This window comes from Diabrotica virgifera, chromosome 3, assembly GCF_917563875.1.
Source record: "Diabrotica virgifera virgifera chromosome 3, PGI_DIABVI_V3a".
Classification (NCBI taxonomy): Eukaryota; Metazoa; Arthropoda; class Insecta; order Coleoptera; family Chrysomelidae; genus Diabrotica; species Diabrotica virgifera.
The window spans coordinates 247,458,661-247,481,696 of NC_065445.1; the positions used below are offsets into that span (position 1 = coordinate 247,458,661).

The following is a 23,036-nucleotide window of genomic DNA, read 5'->3' on the forward strand; positions in this document are numbered from 1 at the left end:
TTGTCCTAACCTTAGAATGAACTCTGAAAATTGGAATGGAAGCAAACAAAACATAGTTTTTAACTAATCATGTTTATTGTTCATAAAGATATAATAAATAAAATGACTTAGTAAATTGCATTAACAAATGTATTCAAATTCTTGCCAAAAACTAACAATTCTGGATTATACTTATGGCTTTTGGTAGCTGATGGTATCTTCTTGATGTCGTATGGTACTGCTGTGGACTTCTCTTGACCTGGGCAGATGTTGAGGCCCTAGGTCAGTGCAGCAAAAGATGTTCAGTGTTGCAGCCTAGATTTCATGGTCCATTGTTGTGGTATAGCCCTAGTTCCATCACCGGTGTGGATGGCTTGAAGCTCCCGGAGGGAGGACTGTGATCTTTATTCTCAAAAACTATAAAACAGAGACACATATCAATCATCAAGAAGAAAAACCAAAATATACCTTTGCCAAATAGTATTCAGAAATAGTAATTGGCAAGGGTAAATTACATAGAATTTAGATGAGAATAGTTAAAATTCTGATTACCAAACGTGCATATTAATAGATGAAAAGAAATATAGAAATCAAACACATGTAAATTAAAAAGATTTGAAACTAAAATATTAGAACACATGGTCTGACATTGGAAGTTAGGTTAGATATTTATAAAAAATGTTATAAGAAGGAATGGAATGGATGGAATATAATGACTGTAAGAAATTATTAGAAAAAACTATTTGTAGCTCACCCCAAGAGGAAGATGATTTGTTGAAATAAAATGATTTATTTTTGAAGCTGCTTTGCTTTTTAAAACATTTCCACCTCCATTTTGAGAATGAGATATGGGGGTTGTCATTGTCATTAAAATGACATGACAACGAACCTTGGACGAAATTTGAAATCACGAACATGGAACACAAGAGATGATACAATGTAAATAGGGTTGCCTATTATAGAACGAGCGCCAACCAATTTTTAAAGGGGAAATGGGTAAACCAAATAGAAGAAGATAATGATTAATGAAATATTAAAGGAAATAAGGTAAAATAATTATTTAAAAATAAAATATCAAAGATGTGACGTTTGTAACGTTACATCATAATATCATTTGTTTTGTTTCAATTTTCAATATTGTTAAAGGATACCTCACATATCTTATGGAAAATGTAATGTCACTCAAATACAATAAAATATACATGAATAGGTTCGTCTAGAAATTAAAATCATTTCAGATCCTTGTGCCAACTCTAAATTTTGATTAATGAAGGCGTAAATTGATATAAATAAATCTTAAATGAAATAGGTATGCATATAACATAGAGAGACAAAATTATTTTGTAGAAAGGCATTTCATAAATATTTCTGTAGGTATTAAGGTCTCTTATCTTATAGATCAGGGGTGGCCAAACTGTGGCTCGCGAGCCACATGTGGCTCTTTGAAGGATTATCTGCGGCTCTCAATAAATATCTGAATTACTTTTAACTTTTTTCTTTCAAAATGTCTTAAATAAGTTAAGTACGTAATTATTACTGACAACAACAAATATAAAAGACTAATGGCCGGTTTCACCAACGACAAATAGTAGTTTATTCTATGAATAAAGTTATTCGACCAATAAACTGACATTTCTCCATTTTACTAACGTCACATAAGACTTATTTTAGTTATTTATCAAATAAATACTTACTCTTCGAATAAATTGGCAAAATAATCTCGCTATAAATATTTTAAAGAAAGTAAATTCGCCAATTTTACATTAAATTATCAAAATTATATTGAAACAAAATATAAATATAAACGTCTAATAAATTTTAATCGACGAATAACTATTCATTGATTTATTTGTTGTTGGTGAAACAACACTAAGTGTAACTTGTAACATCAGGACTTTGACAAGGAGACCCCTTATCACCGTTGCTATTATTTGGCGTTAGAATATGTAATAAGTAAAATATCATCTGAGATGACAGAGGGATTTGCGAATCGATGATCAAAACTATTGTTGGCCTTTGCTGGTGATCTAGGTGCAGTTGCTTATTCTACAAGAGACATGAGAGAGGTGTTTTCACAACTCGAGGAAGAAACAGGTCGTCTGGGGCTTCGAATAAATGAAGAGAAGACGAAATACATGCTAGTAACCAAAAATCCAAGACCAAGAGTTAGGCAGAACATAACTATTAACGACTACAACTTCGAAGTAGTAAAAGAGTTTAAATATCTGAGGGCGGTAATCATAACCACATATAAAAAGAGGTCTCGGCACGGATAGCTGCAGTGAATAGAGCAGCTTACCCCCTATCATCGTTGTTAAGATCCAAGAAACATGGACTCTACATCAGCGGAAAATAAATATGCTGCTGGTTTTAAAAGGAAAGTTCTCAGAATGATATTTGGCCCTCATCGTAAGACATATTTGTAAAAGCTAAGATAAAATGGGCTGGTCATGTGGTAAGATCAGAGGAAGACAGAGTGTTACAGACAATGTTTTTTGAGAGACGGTAGAATATCAGTAGGCCGTACCAGAAAAAGATGGAAGGATGATGAAGAATCTAAATATACTGAAATAGTAAAGGCTGATTGTAGAATTATTTCCACATTTGCAACAACGATGTGAACAATTTTAATTCAATTTAAAATTCGTGAAATCCAAACACTGAGCCAAAAATTTTATAACTTTTTTACACTTTCTAAATTTAAAGAATTGTTTAATTGCGGCTCGCGAAAAATTTCAAATTTATTTGCGGCTCGGATTATCAAGGAGCTTGGCCACCCCTGTTATAGATAATAAATGACAATGCACTTCCAGTGATGCACCGCAAACTGAGGGTCAGCCTCACGCTGGGATAAGCTGTTTTCAATAGCGATAATATATTTTATCGCCAATCGTTACTAAACTCATTCATTATTGTACTCATTTGCCCTCATTTGCGGCAGTAAAGTAACACTTTATTGTACTGAAAGAAGAATTTTTCTTTACCTGCCGCTATTAATCGAGATTGAATGTAAGTGGTTGATGGCAGTAATCGATTATTTATTTGAGTTAACTTGCAATTTATTTACTTTAATTATTAAAAATAATATACAAAATTTACTACATTGTTAATTAAATTTATGTCAAAAAGTGAAATTCTGTAGTATTTTGTAATTATATTCATATAAAATAAATCAAAACTTTACCGATTTAGTAATTATTCAATATTGATAACTATCGATTAAAAACCGAAAGCGGCCCTCATGCAAAAGTCATCTGTCATCACTGTCACTGTCATTGAATTTTTTTTACATCTAAAATTTAAAAACTTCTTAAATTGTAAATTGTAAGTAAGTGTTAAAACCAATATCAAATTGTTGGCGATAAAATTTTGTATGCACCACGTCAGTAAAGTTACTCTTTATCGAACTCGTCTGTTATTCGCCTCGCTCGCTATGCTCGCTCTGCTCATAATTTCAGACTCGTTCTATAAATAGTAACTTTACTGACTTGGTACATAAATAACTATTAGACTAATAGTATTTTATGAATAGGACAGTTTTATAGACTTCAAAAATATGATTTTCATAAACTTTAATTACAATTTACGCCTTATCAAAAATCAAAGTTGGCGTAATGGTATGAAATTATTATAATTTCGAATTTTATTGTATTTGACTGACATTAAATTTTCCATAAGACGTGTGCGGTGTCCTTTTGTTAACATGTGCTTCTGTTAGATTTTCGCAATCAATCAATCATATTATATATTTAATAGACAAGTCGGACAAACGCATGCGCTTATAAACAAGATTTGGAATGATGAAAATATCTCTAGCGACTGGAAAACAGGGATTATAATATGTCCAATAGAGTGGATCGATTATCGCCATATTTTAAAAAAATTGACACATTGATTTGGAATACCCACCAAAATTTTCCTTTAGTAACGATAATAAAAAAGTGTTATTACAACTTTTTGATAAAATTACATCTTCTGCCCTCTACCGGCCTTTGAAAAACGAAAAAAAAAAAATGTTAAATAATCACAAAATAAAAGAAAATTGACAAATTGAATTGGAATACCCACCAAAATTTACCTTTAGTAACGACAATAAGAAAGTATTATTACGACTTTTGGATAAAATATTATCTTCCGTCCTCTATAGGCTTCTGAAAAACGAAAAAAACAATTTATTGGCATTATCAACAGAAGCCTGGTCCTGGCGGCCCTGGTTTGTTTAGTATATTGGTCCCATTGATCCCAAACTGACAAGAGCAAGAGATCAATGAAAAAAAGGTTGTATGCAAAACTCCCCCGAAACTTTGAATGCCATATATTTTGACGGAAGGAAAGAAAATATTGAAGGCAAGCCCCACAGAGGAACCGCACTCGAAGAACAGGTTTCATTAGTTCAAGAGCCAGGCTCCACATTTTTAGGTCACGCAGTACCCCTTTCTGGATCGGCTCTAAGCATTTGTCAAAATATTGTGAACTTTTTAGAGAGTTATAGGTATAATCTAGAAGAACTAGTGGTAGAAGGATATGACGGCACTGTGGTAAATACCGGAAGAAAAAATGGTATAATTTTTCAACTAGAGTTAACGTTAGGCCGCCCTTTACAAATATTTATCTGTCAGCTTCACGCTAATGAATTGCCTTTACAGCATCTTTTCCAAAAGCTTGACGGTCAAACTCAAAGTCCAAGAGCTTTTGCAGGAACTGTAGGAAATCAAATACTGCATTGCGAAAATATGCCGGTTGTAAACTGTGACATTATTGACTGTTAGTTACCAGAAGTAGATTTAATTCACGAGGAAAAAAATGTCCTGTAATTGGCTGTATACCATTTATTACAAAAAACCATAAAATCCTTTATAGAAGGTATATTTGTTAAAATCCCTGTTAGATTCAAGCACACACTGATGATGATCGGTCAACCGATTAAAAACTAATTCTGTTCTGTGATGTAGCCCCTTATAGGGATTTTAACAAATATACCTTTTATAAAGGACTTTATGGATTTTTTTTTAGATTTAATTGACTTTAATCCCGAACAGAAATATTTGTTTCAAATTTGTGTCGCAATTTCTACAGGGAACTGTTCTGTGGATTTATTTAACCAAAGCCCTGGAAAGTTGAAGTCATTCCCGATGGCTAATGTTGGCCAATCGCATTATACGTCTTTATGTTAGCACTGAAAATCCAACATCAGAATTAAAGAAACTGACCAAATTTATTGTCACGGTTTATGCTCTTTTATGGTTTCATATCAAATGCAATTCATCATGTGTGAATGGTGCAAGGCATGTTTTACAAGCAATTAAGCGTAGTCGATACTTAGAGCAATATTTGAAAAGTTTTATAGACCCTGTAGGTAAGTCAAAGAAATGCCTATTTTGTATATCCGGAAAGTCTTCTGCTATGTATGCTGCATGACACTCGCCCGCATATAAAAGAACTTGCACTTATCGTCGCATTCTCAATGCAAAAACTAAGGCCAATAATGATTCATCTAACATCCGACCTTTTATTATTCCTCAAATTAATTTTGAAGCAGATGATATTGATCTTATTGATTGACAAAACAATAAAATATCTTGCCCTCCATTGCTTCAAGGTTTGAAAGTAGAGGATTTGAAAAATATTATTTCCGGATCTCCTGAGAAAATCATTGACATCGCTACATTTCCCTGTCACACCTAATCTGTAGAGAGAATCGTGAAGCTCGTAACTGAAGTATCTTCATCGATTCTTGGATCACAAAAAGAGACAATTTTATCAAATTGATTCGCGCAAAGATATGCCAAAATTTGAGTCCAAAAAGACTACACAATAGATAATCAAAATTAAGGGGGAGGGTAGGGAGTGGGTAGAAGAATAAATATGACATATTTAAAAAATATCTCGATTGGATATCATTTTTATACTAACAACATCTACTTATTACTTAACTTTTCATTTAAAATCGTAAATTCGTATTTTTAATTTTTTTTTATTTTTCAACCCCCGGTAGAGGGCAGAAGATGAAATTTTTTTTGAAAAATCGCAAATAAAGATTAGGTTTGTAATACCAATTGGCAACTTTTGCGCACTATTCCAAAACAGTTTTCGAAACTTCGATTTTTCGATCCACCCTAATGTCCAATCTGTAAAAAAGGGGATAAAATGAAATGCGAAAATTATCGCGACATAACCCTCTTGTTCACAACGTATAAATTTTTTTATCAAATTATAACCATGGTTTTTGTTTCTACAAAAAGGTGTATGTATAAATTTGGATTTGTTATCCAGTGATAACAAAAACTCCACTAGTCTTCCTTGATGATTGGAATGTGCCTTTAACGCAAAGTACTTTACTGCACTTCACTTCACTTCACTGCTGCTTAGAACCTCAATGGTAGCTCCAATGGTTTGTACCTCTTCAGTCTCTGAGTCTGCTCACTATTATCTAGCAGGTTTTTTGGTTGAAAATGTGTTTTCTTCTATTTAGTGTAACACGTGGCACTGTACCTCTGTATTTGGTAAATGTAACCCTGCACTGATGTTGCTTCGTTGACTTTGATTCTCCAGTTTCTTGTCCCATCCTGAATTTTCACTAGATGTTATTGGATAATTCTTGCAGCTATGACTGGGTCTTTGTGTTTAACCATTATCGCTTTATTATCTACAAAGGAAATTGTGATTGTTTGGTTGCTTACTGGAAGGTCAGCTGTGTACAGGGTTATTCAATATATTTTGACCTCCATGTAAACTGCTTTATTTACAGAATTAGAAAAGATGTACAGTTATGTTATGTTATTTGATTTTTAAATTATGATTTTTTGACATATATATCATACTAGTGACGTCATCCATCTGGGCGTGATGACGTAATCGATTATTTTTTTTAATGAGAATAGGCGTCGTGTGCTAGCTCATTTGAAAGGTTATTCAATTCTCTATTGAGTAATATAAACATTAAGATAATTAGTTATACAGGGTGTCAAAAAATTTTTTTATTTAAATTATTGACACAAAAAGAAGAATGTATGTAATTTATTTAATTCAAAATACATTCTACCGCTATCAGAAAACAGAGATAAATGTTTATTAAACAAATAAACATTACTTTTCAATTAAATTTAATGGTCAACTGTCACCGATCTGTCTCTTGGCAGTTTGAACATTGAATTTAAGCAAAAAGCAATGTGCAATAAACTTTCATTTCTGTTTTCTAACAGCAGTAGAAGATATTTTAAATTAAATAAATTACATACATTATTTTTTGTGTCAATTAATTTGATTCAAAAAATAATTTTTTGGGCACCCTGGTTAAATAATTATCTTAATGTTTATATTACTGAATAGAGAATTGAATAACCTTTCAAATGAGCTAGCACACGGCCCCTATTCTCATTTAAAAAATAGTATGACGTTATAGATGTAGACGTTATCACGCCCACATGGATGACGTCATTGGTATGATATATGTGTCAAAAATCATAATTTAAAAATCGAATAACTTTTGTATTTTACATTTTTTTCTAATTCTGTAAACAAAGCAGTTTACAGGGGAGTCAAAATATAATGAATAACCCTGTACATAAGATAAATAAGTGGACCAATAATACTGCCCTATGGTACGCCTGCCTTTATCAATGCGATTGTTGAAATATAACACAATTAAAGTAGCTTTAATTGTGTATTATTTGAACAATATTGTATTTTAACAATTTAGTATTTTGCATTGCATAAGTATGTATATTGGTGTCTTTTTTAGGAATGTTTTAATTGTAAGAAATCAGGCCATAAGAAAGCTGATTGTCCACTGCTAACTCCAACACAAGGCCAGAAGAGGAAAAAATCAGCTGAAGCAAATCGCAAAAAGAAGAAAAAGTGATAATTATTTGTTATTTTAAATAATATACTTTATTATAAATTTTCAATAAGAATTGACTTTTATTTACAGCTCTACTCTCATTTTTTAAAAAAGCTGCTCAAGAACAAAGTATAAGTAGCATCAGTTTGGTGAATACACTCTTTGAAAGGTGTGTCTATTTATTTTTTGAGTGCCTTTTAAGGAGACCCAGAGAAGGCCAAAAACTACAACTGTTTTTGTAGTAACAGAGACCTACCACCCTCTTAAGGGGGGGTTGGGGTATGGTTTGAAATTTTAAATTTTTTTATTATTTTAAATTGAAGTGCTTAACTTTAAGAATACTTCTTACATGTACGTAAAAACTCACGTGAAATATGTTTTAAATATTTTTATTATTTATTGTAATAATCATAGATAATTGAAAAAAAATGCATACTTTCGGGTTTAATTTGTAATGACTGTTTTCTTGGTAAACATTTTTGGATTTAGAAGATCTTATTTTTAAGACGATCTTTTGATCAGTCATTTTTTAGACATCATCTACAATGCGTAGTTTTTTTTCAATATTTCACACTTTTTTGCTTCATTGTTAATAAAAAACCCCACCTTGATTTTCGTATGTCTTGACCTACATTATAAAAATGATGATCAGTTTTTTAACAGTTAATTAAAAAAACAAATATAAATATACATGTCTTTTGATATTAATTATTGTCATAATACCTAAAAATGTTTACACATCGTTTTTACCGGAACACACCTAACTCCAAGGGAAATGTATTTCATGAAAATAAATTAATAATACATTAATTTCTACATTAGCAGAAAAGGTTTTTGACAGTAATAGTTTGTTGGCGGCAAAATTTAATATGTACCAATTAACATAACCTAACGCAACAATGTTTTGTACAAATATTATACGAGGTGTGTTACTTAATTTTTCTTATTTAGGTTAAGGTGGGGCAAGTGCGACCAGTTTTTAATTTGCGAGACTTTAAATTTAAATTTAAACAGTGGCGGTTGGCGATAATTTTGTTCAAGGAGACGCTGACTCAAGACTGCAAAAAAATAAATATGTACTTATTAAAAGCCTACTTTTGTACCGAGGAAATTAGGCACCTATTAAATTCGACATCTATTAAATTATGGTGCCTAAGTTTTTATTGCAATTAATATTATTGTAAGTATTGTATACTTCAATTTATTGTATTCAAATAGAAATGTCGAAACTGCAATAAACCTAGCATACTTAAGAATGTGTTTTTTGACCCTAACCCGAGAAACAAATAAAACAAAAATTAAAAAAAAAAAACGCCAATGAATAAAAAACAAATAAATATGTTTTATTTTTATTCGTTTATAAGTGTGTGTGTGTTCACAAAGAGGGGATGGCATTATATATACTTTTTGCTACATATACAGCGTGTCTACTTAAGTTGGAAACATATGGGAAACTTTTTTATTATTAATTTTACGAAAAAAAGTTATTCTTCATAAAAAGTTCTGCATGCTCTAAAACCTAAGATTCAATCATCATATATCAAATTTTATCAATATTGTACGAGGTATGTCAAAAAATATAAATTTCGTTCAATGGTAAAGTACCTTTATTTCTCTGAATATCGAAATTTCTTATTATGAAAAGTTGTTTGGAATTAAAAACCAAAATCAAATATGTAATTATATGCTTCTAATTGAAAAAAAAATATTTTACAAATTTTTCTCTTTATGAATACCCGTCATTTTTATTTATTACAAATTAATATGATAACTCTTTTATTATTCATTTACGAAAAAAAGTTATTCTTTTTGATAAAATTAAATTATCTTAGATTATTAAAAAATCTTAAGATGAAACTATGATATATCAACTTTTATTAATTTTATACGAGGTGTGTAAAAAAATATGAATTTCGCTCATGAGTATCGTACCTTTAAATTTCACAATATTTCAATTAGAAGGATGTAATTACATATTGAAACATAGTTTTTAATTCTAAACAGCTTTTTTAATAACAATTTTCAATATTGTGAAAAATAAAGGTACTTTACTCCTGAGTGAAATTCATATTTTTTGACATACCTCGTATAAAATTAACAAAATGTGATAACTGATGGTTGCATCTTAGGTTTTAGACCATGAAGAACAGCCTTTTTTCGTGAAATTAATAATAAAAGAGTTATAATTTGGGTAATAAATAAAAACGAAGTATCCATAAATTTGAGAAAAATTTGGAAATTTTTTTTCAATTGGAAGCATGTTATTGGATATTCGATCTTGGTTTTAAATTCCAAACAACTTTTCATAATAAGAATTTTCGATATTCAGAGAAATAGAGGTATTTTACCCTTGAACGAAATTCATATTTTTTGACAGACCTCGTATAATATTGACAAAATTTGATATATAATGATTGAATCTTAGGTTTTAGAGCATGCAGAACTTTTTATGAAGAACAACTTTTTTTCGTAAAATTAATGATAAAACATTTTCCCATATGTTTCAAACTTAAGTAGACACGCTGCTGTATAAACAGATATAATTACTCGTATACAGTGCGTCCATAAAACTCCGCCTGTGGTGACAAATGGGTGAATCGAGTAGCTCAGGAGTCACCACTGCCGGTCCTAAGCCCGGATAAAGGAGGAAGGTTGGGCAGTGGGCTGACAACCCACTCCCGGAAAAAACACACTGTTACGAAACCTGAACATTTGCCTCGGAATACAGGACGGAACTTTCGGAAACGACTCAAGCTACGAAACATGGACTATGCATTTGGAAACTGGAATGTGAGGACGCTAAATAGACCAGGAGCTCAAACCGCACTTCTGCAAGAACTAAAAAGATATAAGATCATGATTACTGCTCTTCAAGAGACAAGATGGCTGGGGAAAGGTGTCAGGGATACTAAAACGCACACAATTCTATATAGTGGGAAGGAACAAGGAAGCAAAGAATGTGGAGTCGCATTTGTGGTGGATAGTGATTTTAAGTCAAAAATCATCGACTTCCAGGCAGTCAGTGAAAGGATATGTAAGTTGAGAATTCGCACCCACTTCTTCAACCTAACAATGATAAACATTCACTGTCCAACAGAAGATCAAGAGCAACATACAAAGGAAAGCTTTTACCAACAGCTGGAGATAGTATATGATAATGCGCCAAAAAATGACATCAAGATTATAATGGGTGATATGAATGCTAAAATAGGCAAGGAACCGCAGTTCTATGGCACAATAGGAAAACACTCTCTGCACAATGAAACAAGCGAGAATGGGGAGTTTTTGATAAATTTTGCCACCAGTAAAAACATGGTTATAAGTTCCACATGCTTCCCACATAAAGGCATACACAAAATGACATGGATTTCACCAGATGGAACCACAACCAATCAAATTGACCATGTGCTGATAGACAAAAGGGCAGCCAGTAGTATCTCCGATGTGAGAACACGACGAGGAGCATGCTGTGGATCAGACCATCTTTTAGTACAAACCAAATTTAGATGCAGAGTTAACAGCAAAAGAAACGAAAGACAACAAAGAACAAACAAACTGGACCTGGAAAAACTGAAGATTCAGGAATGTAAAGAGAAGTTCGAACAAGAAGTCGCAAATGAGTTAAGGACGCTAGAACTGCACTCCATAGAGGGCAAATGGACTAATATCAAAACAGCAGTACTGACAGCAGCAGCGTCCACCCTGGGAAACAAGAAAAAGGAGAGAAGAGCAGCATGGTTTGATGACGAGTGCAGACAAGCAATCGAGGAAAGAAATGAAGCACACAAAATGTACATAACAAGAAGAACACGGGAAAGACGAACATTATTTGAAGTCGCAAGACGGAAAGCAGACAAGACATGTAGAAATAAAAAGAGAGCCTATGAAAATGGACAAATAGAAAAAATGGAAGAACATTTCAAAAACAACGAAATTAGAGGGGCTTACGAATACCTAAAAAAGATAAAAAGTGGGTATAAACCTCAAACAAGTCTATGTAAAGATGAAAGTGGGCAAATAATCAGTGACCAACAGAAAGTCACAGAAACCTGGAAGCATTATTTTCAGACACTACTTGGAACTCAAGTAGACATGGAAGATGAAATGGGTATGATCTACGTAGAAGAGAATGGAGTAGAAGCTCCAACCATAGAGGAAGTTTTCGAAGCCATTAAGGCCCAGAAAAACAACAAAGCTCCGGGAGTTGATGAAATACCAGCAGAATTATATAAGGTAGGTGGCGACCACCTAGCAAGTCACATCCACGCGCTCATCAGAGACGTATGGCAAGAAGAGAAAGTACCCGACGACTGGAAGAAAAGTATAGTATGCCCGATCTATAAAAAAGGAGACAAACTATCGTGGAATCTCTCTACTATGTACAGCATATAAAGTCCTCACGTATATTATAAACCAGCGGCTCCAACCACTAGCAAAAAATATTATTGGAGAGTATCAGACGGGCTTCCGACGGGGAAGATCGACACTGGATCAAATATTCACAGTAAAACAGATCTTGAGCAAAGCATGGGAACACAATTTTGATGTTCACAACGTGTTTGTAGACTTCAAACAGGCATACGACTCAGTCAAAAGGAACAAACTATACTATATATTGGCTGAATTGGCAATACCACACAAGTTAATAAGACTCATTAAAGCCACAATGGATGAAACTCAGGCATGTGTACGAATACAAAACCACCGGACAGACTTTTTTAACATTTCGCAGGGACTAAAACAGGGAGATGGGCTGGCCCCAACATTGTTTAACCTGGCACTGTAGTATGCGGTTAGGCAAATGCAAACTGGACGAGGAAATCTACTGACCAACCGAACGGTTCAACTGGCCGCTTATGCTGATGATATTAATATTATGAGTAGAACATCAACAGGAGCACAGGAAACATATGCAGAGTTAAAAACACAAACAAAAATGCTAGGTCTGGAAATTAACACAGAAAAAACAAAAATAATGACTTAGACGAGAAGAAATATAGTCCCAGAAAACATTATACATGAAGATGACATTGAAACGGTTGAAAAGTTTACATACCTGGGAGTAGAAATATATGCCGACGGATCAGAAGATGGAGAAATAAGGAAGAGAATAACGCAGGCAAACAGAGCTTATTTTGCCCTCTCCCATATATTTCGGTCAAAAAGTGTCCACCGAAATACAAAGATGAGAATCTATAAAACCTTAATTCGACCAATATCATGCTATGGCAGTGAAGTCTGGGTGCTGAAAGAAACATCCAAAAACAAACTCGACACATTCGAAAGGAAAGTACTTAGGAGAATACTAGGACCTGTGAGGGAAAACGGAATCTTCAGAAGTCGATACAACAACGAGCTTTATCAACTTTATAAGGAAACGCCCCTGTCAGACTTCATTAGATTACAAAGATTGCAATGGGCCGGACATGTGATAAGAATGGGAGAGGATAGGCTACCAAAACGAGCACTGAATGCTAGAATGCAAGGAAAGAGACCGGTTGGGAAGCCACGAAAGCGCTGGGAAGACACAGTAAACAGCGACGCACAAGCCCTTTTAGGAGTCCGTGTATGGAGAAGGGCAGCCACAGACAGGCAAGGGTGGAGGCAAAAAATAAAGGAGGCCAAGGCTCAATTTGGGCTGTAGTGCCGTAGAAGAAGAAGAAGAAGTGCGTCCATAAAGTAACGCATAAATTCATTATTAACTAAATAAACAACATTATTAGAAATTCCCGAAACAGGCCGATTTTTTATTTTAATTTAGGATTTTTTGGCATTAATTTCATACTAGTGACGTCATCCGCCTGGACGTGATGACGTAATCCATGACTTTTCAATAAAAATAGGGATCGTGTGATAGCTCATTTGAAAGGCAATTCAATTCTCTATTCAGTAATATGAACATTAACATAATTATTTATACAGGGTGTCCAAAAACAACAAGGGTTTTTAATCAAATTGATTGGCACAAAAAGAAAACTTTGCGTAGTTTATTTAATTCAAAATACATTTTACTGTTGTCAGAAAACAGAAATAAAATGTTTATGTCAAATATAAACATTACTTTTTGCTTAAATTCAATATTTTGCGGGAGCAGTCGCGCTTCTTATCTAACAATACAAATTTAAATACGAATTTAAAACAAATTTCTATTTTACAATATTTTCATTGACTTGTTATGTTAAACATATTTATTTCTAACAATTTTAAAGCTAATTGGTTCTCGCCAAAGCCATAAATTCCAAAAAAATAAAACAACAAAAAAAATAAAAAAAAAATTCCACGCATTACTACAATCTTCCTCGAGGCACTTACGAGTGGAAAGTTATGTTGCAAAATTTTTCATCAAGTTATCACGGAAAAGGATCAAATGTTGGATTTTTTCTAACGGCGCGACTTCTCTAGGCTTAAATTAGCAACAACGCGGAATTAAAATCGATGTCAGCATTTTAAATCATCTAAGATTTTGCTGATGACTAGTCCTCTTAAGCAATAATACAGAGAAACTAATCTACATGCTAAAGGAGCTTAAAAAAGAGTCTGCGAAAATCGGTTTAAAAATGAATTTAAATGAAACAAAAGTGATGACAAATCAAAATATCATAATCAACTTAGATGGATCAAACTAGGCAGTGACGGTTTAAGGCATCATGGGGCCCTAGGCGGCCATTAGAAGTAGGCCCCTTTATAGCGAACATTTACTTAAAACAAATTTACAGATATTTATGTTGTTTTGGGAAGTAGTTACTCCAAAAATAAATTACGACAATGTAAAAAAGATCATTTTTCTTTTTTTGCTTTAGTTACTTTGCTGAAGATTTAAGTAAAATAACTGCATCTGATAAATTTATTTATACTTGGAGCTTTTAATGTTCACTAGCAGCACTAAAACGTTCTAAAATTTTGTAGGTACCACATAATGGTTAAAAGGGCTATTTAATATCTACTTATTCATTTTCCTATATAATATTTGTACTGCTTTAACAGCATCAAATCTAACTGACCATCTATATAGTATACAAGTCTTTTAACCGACATTTCGCAACAACTTCTCATTAATAGTCCATAGCTAATATGCCAAAGAAAAAAAAGGGATATTCTGTTGATATGTGATTTTGCCCTGGGTATGAGTGCAACCTCTTCGGGGGTGAAAAAACATACATTCAAAATAAGTGCGGAAATGGATAAACTGATTAATTCTAAGTAACTTTTTTTCTATAGAGTTTTTTTACTAAATCAATACATTTTGAGTTATTTGCGAGTGAATATATTCATTTTTTATGAATACAAAAAACACGTTTTTAGACGGTTTTTCGCAAATAGCTCCAAAATTAAGTATTTTATCGAAAAAAATTCTTAGGAAAAATATAGCATATACAAAATTTAAAAAAATGGTGTATGTGTGAAATATGTAGATCCAGTATAAGCAGAGCTGGAGCTAATGTAAAGTAGATTCTCATTCGACAAATTCCAAATCAAATATTTCAACGAAATAACCAAAAATACACTTTTCGGTGAAAACTCATCACAACTGTTTTAAAGTGTTAAAAAAGTTTTATTTTTGTTTTTTTAACAAGTTTCAAGTATCAAAATTAAGCAAGTAAAGCTTAAATAATGTTGATTACTTTTTTTTGGCGAAAAAATCTTGAAAATTTTATTATGGAATTTGAAGTAAAATAAATTTTTTGAAATTTTGAAAGAAAAAATATATTTTTTTTAAAATAACTTAAAAATTATTAGTGATACCAAAAATCTTACAGAGTAAAAACATGTAGGTTTTACTTTTCTGAATATTTCAGATTTTTGCTTTTTTGGAAGATAAACATTGATTAAGATATAATTGTTCAAAATTTGCATACCCTGGGTAGAGAATTTTTCATATAGTTTTTATCCTTGTGGGATCGGTACTCACCGGAGTACCACTACTCATTACACTAGGTACCTGATTGGAAAAATCCACTGTACCATGCCAATGCGCAATAGTTGTCGAGGCATTAAGCTAAATAAAAAAAATTGCATACACTCTTGAATAGTGACTTGTTCAAGCCCTTTCTATTGCAGCCTTTTTATAAATAAGCACTTTATACCGATAAAACTTACAGAGCATATAAACAATACATAAGTAAAGTAGTTTGTGAAGTGGTAAGCATAAATTTCATTTGGGATGCTAATTAGGGGGTATTTTCGCCAGTTTTTTTATCCAAAAAATGGGATCAACTTTATTCTGAGCGTATCTTGCTTACTTTTTATGCTAGAAACTTAAAAAAAAACAAGAATAATGCTTTTTTTTTAAATATTTAAACCAGTTATGATGAGTTTTCCATGAAAAGTGCTTCATTTTTTGATTATTTTACGTTGAAATATTCGATTTGGAATTTGAAATAAGAACCTACTTTTCATTAGCTACAACTCTGCTTGTACTGGGCCTACAGACTGCACACCATTTTTTCACTTTTTTTTTTTCGATAAAACACTTACTTTTTGAGTTATTTGCTAAAACCGTCTAAAAACGTGTTCAAATAACTCGGCATGTATTGACTTGATAAAAGAACTCTATTGAACAAAAGTTGCTTAGAATTGGTCAGTTTATCCACTTCCGGACGTATTTTGACGGACGTATTTCACCCCCGAGAAGGGGTGGACTCAACCTTAGAGCAAAAACACACATCGGCACAATATCACTTTTTTCTTTGACATGTTAGCTATGCTTATACCAAATGTCAATTCAAGCTCTTCTGTCAAATCCAAAGGTTCTTTAAAATCCGGAGGTCTTGCAATATTTTACCGTGAGTGAATGGACTATTAGAAGGCCCATCGGTGGATAGAAATTGAAAAAAAAAAACGTACCATACCAAAATAATTACCAGCTTCTAAGCAAAATTTGCTTGCAAAATTGATTACCAAATTGAGGGAATGATTAGAACATATAAAAATGCCTTTGAACTGCTTAATTTGTCTTGAAGTCGGCTGTATTTTCCTGATTTTTGACAGAAGACAAAGTAAAAAACTTAGTTTGATTGGAAATCATAAATTAACCATTCTCTTTTTTTTTGTCTCAGTTATCCCTATTTGATTTTTTTTAACATTTTATTTTTTTTTTAATTACTGCTTAAATGGTTAATAGTCCGCCTAATGGTTAATCCGGCACTGAAACCAGGCAAAGAAAATCAATCGGCAGAAATAACTAGAAGAATCCGAATGACTTATGTAGCAGCAGAAAGACTCAGTGTTGTGTTAAAAAACAAAAAGTTACCAATACACAGTGGCGGATCTCATGGGGAGGTTTTTCTTCAGGAGTGGATGCAAACAGGTGCAAGAAGATGATACTTCCAACACATCGAGCAATTTTAAAATTTGCACAAAATTCATACATTTAATACAGTCGAAACCGCTTATTGGAATAGCCTTTGTACCAAGCAAAAATATTTTTATAACCGGAATATTCTAATAATTGATCATTGGTGGCTAGCCGAAATAAGAGTACCGAATATACGTAATAATAGTATTTACATATTATGCCAATATGTAGTTTTACATACTGTGCCAATATGTATATCATATACATAATCAGTATATGTAAATGGTTTTAGGTCTTTTTATGTCAATATAATTAATACCGTAATTAATATGAAATGTATGCAATATGTAGATATGTAAATATTTTCTTATTAAAATGCATATTATAAAATTACTTATTTTTTCTTGAGAAATTATCGGTAATTATAGCTTTTTTGTTGTTAATCCTTGTGGGCGTCCTTAATCCATTGGTTGAATCGAAGTTGTATTGGCAGCAAGAAATGGATTGTTACATTATTCAACCTCACGTCGCGTCGGGTTAACCTTCCGATGACCAACCTTTTTTTGTTACACGGATGACCAAGGGGGGGAAATGACCCCAGGTCAAAAATGACAATTAACAAAAAAATAAAGTTTTTTTTTAAAATTTTTTTTATGGCATGGGCTTTATGTCATTCAGCCAGTCACAACATGAGTATTAGTGTCATGTGTAGTGTGTATGTTAAGTGTCTTGTTACTTTGCAAAGTCGACGTCATTAGCGTAAAACTACTTGGAATTACACATAATAGACGCTATTTTACTAAACATCAACTTCAGAATATATTTTTTATTCGTAAAATATAGGGAATTTTATTTATTTTAAAATATGAGGATATCTAGAATGATATTAAAGTCAAATAAAAAAATAATGAGTTAAAAATTGAAAATATTTTTGAATTTATTAAAGAAAAACATACGCTGGGGTCACAATTTCCTCCGCTTGGTCATCCGAAGGTTAAAGTAAGATCTTTTCTTTTCGAATTTAACGAAGCCATAATTCATATCTTGCAAACAAGTAGGTACCCTCTGAGTGAATTCTAAATAAACTGCTTTTAAAATTTTTATAACAGGCATCTAAATGGGTGAGAATACGTACAGAACTTTGTAGACAAATAAAAATTACTTTATGACCCATGCATTTGTCGGCTAAATATCGAATTGATACTCGTAACAAAGTAATAAATATTTATTACCCTAATAATATATATTCCACCACTACAGGCCCTTGACGACAAATAATACTAAACATAATTTAAATTTTTAGTAAATTGTAAAAAAAAATATTCGTTGACCTGAAAAATATTCTAATAAGCGGTATTATTTAATTAGAACATATTCCAATAAACGGATAAATTTATTAAGGAGTAAATGGAAACGTTTCGGGACCTCGAATTTATATTCCATAAACCGGGATATTCCTATAAGAGGGATTCTAATAAGCGGGTTCGACTGTATTTGTTTTTCCCATTTTTTTTAATACATTACTGTGTACTATTATTATTAATAAATAATGTTGAATCTAAGTACCTATATGTCTAATTTCACGTAATTAAATATCATGAAAGAGAAAAAACCTACTTTGCAAGAAAAAATGGGGCCCATATTAGGACTTTCTCCTCTAGTGAACAACAAAAATAAATTATCACCTCTCTAGGTATTTATGTATAGAAAATGAAATTACATATTAACAAAATATTATTCACATAAAAATTACAATTCCCGTAGGGTTGGGTGTGTAGCATAGCGATATATGTCAGCGGAGAAGTGTTTATTATATCCATCTAAATATCGTAAACACTATGTAAATACATATAACAAGCGGGTGATTGTCATAACACGATGGCAGGGGTGGTTTTACATAATTTTGTCCAGGACTGTTTTAAATAAACCCATTTTTAGAGTCATTCGAAAAATCGAGACGCGTTCAGTAATCATAGGCCCACGGCCGATAATTTACGGCGCCGTAAGAGTTGTAAACCTGACGAGGCATTGGTTGACTAATTCCTATTTCATCTACAATTGGTGGAGGAGTTAGTCAACCAATGGATTTACTACTCTTACGGTGCAGTAAGATATCGCCCGTGTATAATAGTAGACGCGAGAAATACATATCAAGCGAGGTGTGAGACAGGGTGAGACTCTCTCACCTAAATTATTTATAACGATCCTCGATTACGCCCGTAGGGTTGGGTGTGTAGCGTAGCGATCTATGTCAGCGGAGAAGTGTTTATTATATCCATCTAAATATCGTAAACACTATGTAAATAAATATAACAAGCGGGTGATTATTATAACACGATGGCAGGGGTGCTTTTATACAGGCTGTTTCATTGGGAAACGGAAATACTTGAATGGTGGATAGAGGTCACTGAGGCGGTTCTAGATATACTACATTTATTACCTCTTCAATTTTTATAACCGAGTTACAGGGTGTTTTATAAATTTTGCCCATTTTTTTCTGGACCCATAACTTTAGAACCGCCCTCTATATTTTTTTGATATTCGGTACTAATATGTCTCGTGTAGATCCCAAACCATCTAACTACTAATCACAAGAAAAATCCAGGTCCGGAGTAAAATAAATTATAAATTCATTATGACCTTGAAACAACACTCTGTATATAGAAATTTTCAAAATCCGTTTGCATATTTGAAATGAGCACAAAAAACTAAGTTTAATGGTTCACTTCAATTTTTTGGCTATGAGTTTAATGACTTTAATTTTGAAATTTTATCGAAATTTTTAAGAACTCTGAGATTAAAAACTGGTGTTATTAACTTTTAATAATAAATTCTTAAAGTTAATGAACAAATACTCATTTTAACAATAATCAATACTTATTATTTACTACATCAGAACGACCCATTTACTAATCACAAGAAAAATCCAGGTCCGGATTAACAATAAAATATAAAGTAATTTTGACCTTGAAACAACACCCTGTATATTGAAATTTTCAAAATCTGTGTGCACATTTGAAAAGAGCACAAAAAATTGAGTTTATAGGTTCGCTTTAATTTTTTGCTCAGAAAATTTATTGACTTTAATTTCCATATTATGTTCCGAACGAGGTGATTCAGAGATTCAGCACGACATACCCCTAAAATTCGTCAAAGAAGCCCTACAACTTTTTAGTCCGGAATAGTGAACGAGTGCGTGTGCATCAATGTGTTGGCCAGACAATTAAATGTGCACGATATTTTCGAAATGCGTAGACTGAAACGATTAATACTGCCGTCCGACCTGCCTTCAGGTCCTAACCAAACTTAGTGGATTTAGTTTATTCACATTAATAAAACCTTAAGTTGAAAAAAAATAGTACCTGCCAATTTACAAAAAAGAAATTAGACTAACATTATTTCAAATTTAGTTTTTTTTTTTATTTCAAACGTATTTTAGCCGGTTCTGTTTCATATGCTAATTACTATTACTGATGATGTCCGATCTTTATCTGCCGTTTGGGCAGTCTGAACTTCAACAGCCATAAGTAAGTGGTAAACTGCAGACTTCAAAACACGTGAGTAAAATGCATGCAAATAACAAATAACATTCAATAGACAAATTATAGCAGACTGCTCGCAGGGATGAATGAACTGTAGAATGAAAATAAATATACCTACAAACAGGAATAATTTTTTAGTTTTAAAGTTGATTTATTTTATTTTTTTGACAAAGGTAAATTTTCATTTTGTTATAATAATAGATATTTATAAAAAGACGGAAAAACAATATGTGAGCAAAATATTGTCTTTCCATCTGGCTTATAATAAATTATTTGAGTTTTGAAGTTCATTCTTTCACAGTAATATATTTAAATCGTAAAAATTTAAAGAACTGCACTGATTTTGATAAAATTTTGCAAGCAATTTTGTTGGCCATTTGGGACTGGTTTTAGGTGAACGAACATGACAATACGCTCCGAAAAATTGACAGGAAATCGTAAATGGTTCTCTTACTATACTTAACTTCTTTGATATTAAAGATATTTAATTAATGCAAAGCACATATTGTAGAGAATTTTGAGAGATACAAGATATGAGAACTTGATCTTTTTTAAAGTCCTAGATTGTAAAAGCATGCGATATCATCATCATTATCTTTGCCTTATCACTATGCGGGGTGGACTTCCCTAATTAATTGCATTTCTCCACACAGTTCTATCTTCCTCTCCTACTCCTTCCAGGAATCTGCACTTCAACTATTCTTCGTATTGGGTGATTAATGTCTTGACGTTGAACATGACCAAACCATCTTAACCTATGCTCTCTCATTTTGGCATCAATTAGTGCCACACCTAGACGTCCCCTAATATACTCATTTCTAATTTTATCCTTCTTTGTCACTCCACTCATCCATTCATCACTAAGCATTCTCATTTCCGCCACATGCATTCGTTGTTCCTCTTTATTCTTCACTGCCCAACATTCAGTTCCGTTCATCATAGCCGGTCTTATGGCTGTTTTATAGAATTTTCCCTTCAGCTTCATTGGAATTTATCTGTCACACAACACACCACTCGCTTCTTTCCACTTCATCCATCCAGCCCTAATTCTACTGTATGCATCTCCATCTATTTCTCCATTACTCTGTAATACCGATCCCAGTTACTTAAAACTATTGCTTTTTACAATCAGTTCACCATCCAAAGATACCATTTTATTTGTACATAGTAACTCCATCTTTAAATGAACATTCCAAATACTGTGTTTCTGTCCTACTAAGTTTTAAACCTTTTTCCTCCAGAGCTTGCCTCCACTGTTCTAGTTTTTGTTCTAAGTCTCTTTCATTATTTCCTACTAACACGACATCATCAGCATACATGAAGCACCATGGAATGTTAGCCTGTAGTTTCGCTGTTATCTGGTCCAAAACTAATGAGAATAAATACGGACTAAGCACCAGCGTTGCCAGAGAAATTTTTGTAAATGCACTGGAATGACTGAAATTGTGACACAAAATGTGCTAAACTAACACATTTTGTACAAAAACTAAAAAAAACGTCGTTTAATATTATTTGAAGCAAATTTCTTATATCACAAAATTTGAGGTTTTTGCATTAAGATACTTTAGTATCAAAAGTTTGGTTGTTAATTGTATCAAATTGGTACAATTGTACCAACTCTGGCAACGCTGCTAAGCACAGAGCCTTCGTGCAATCCTACTTTCACATGAAATTTATCAGTCTCTCCCACACCTGTTCTAACACTAGTCGTTACTCCCTCATACATATCCCTCACGATATTTACATATTCACCAGGGACTCCTTTCTTATTGAGTGCCCACCACAGAATCTCTCGAGGAACTCATCATATGCTTTCTCAAGATCAATGAATACTATATGAGCGTTTGTTTCTTTACTCCTGTACTTTTCCATCAACTGCCTTATAATGAAAATTGCATCTGTTGTTGATCTGTCCTGCATAAAGCCAAATTGATTCTCGGATATTTCGGTCTCTTCACGTATCCGTCTATCAATTACTCTTTCCTATATTTTCATGGAGTGGATAAGCAGTTTTATAGCCCTGTAGTTTGTACTATAAAACTGCTTAGCCACACCATGAAAATATGGGAAAGAGTAATTGATAGACGGATACGTGTCCGTCCGAAGATACCGAAATATCCGATATAAAGGGTTTAAAAAAGAAGCTTCTCACACTTATACAAACTTGAAACGTCAACGTCTCAATTCATTTTTATCGCATAAAAAAATGGAAACATAGACAAATGGTATACATATTCCATTTTCGTATTTGTGCATATTTTTCATATCTCCCTCAGTTTCTGAGTAATTTTAAAAAAATTGCAAAATTTTATTGAATTTAAAAAATGAGGTTTTCTTCAAATCTAGGCCTTTTAAATTGGTTAAAATTTTAGAACATGTT

The 23,036-nt window shown here is 32.6% G+C and overlaps 2 protein-coding genes and 1 long non-coding RNA gene across 4 annotated transcripts in view; 2 read left to right on the forward strand and 1 right to left on the reverse strand.

The window, feature by feature from the left end:
- Positions 1-7,892, forward strand: part of LOC114335301 (rRNA N6-adenosine-methyltransferase ZCCHC4) — a 37,092-nt gene extending 29,200 nt beyond the window's left edge. Inside the window, exon 5 of the mRNA XM_028285522.2 lies at positions 7,721-7,892. Within this exon, the coding sequence (XP_028141323.1) occupies positions 7,721-7,840 (120 nt within the window). The 3' untranslated portion in view covers positions 7,841-7,892. The remainder of the gene's footprint in view (positions 1-7,720) is intronic.
- On the reverse strand, positions 54-1,053 carry LOC126881659 (uncharacterized). Its single transcript, XR_007696954.1, has 2 exons — positions 734-1,053; positions 54-396 (listed from the first exon to the last, which is right to left on the reverse strand). It is a non-coding gene; the product is annotated as an uncharacterized LOC126881659 (long non-coding RNA).
- A 12,661-nt stretch (positions 7,893-20,553) lies between the features above and the next one.
- The window catches only part of LOC114335300 (pickpocket protein 28-like), a 50,070-nt gene continuing 47,587 nt past the window's right edge, over positions 20,554-23,036 (forward strand). Inside the window, exon 1 of one of the 2 annotated variants that reach the window (XM_028285519.2) lies at positions 20,554-20,671. Coding sequence is in view for 1 of the 2 variants with exons in the window: in XM_028285518.2 (XP_028141319.1) it covers positions 20,743-20,829 (87 nt within the window). In the remaining variant the exon portion in view is untranslated. Of the gene's footprint in view, positions 20,830-23,036 lie in introns of both variants that reach the window. The other variant, XM_028285518.2, reaches the window with a different exon arrangement.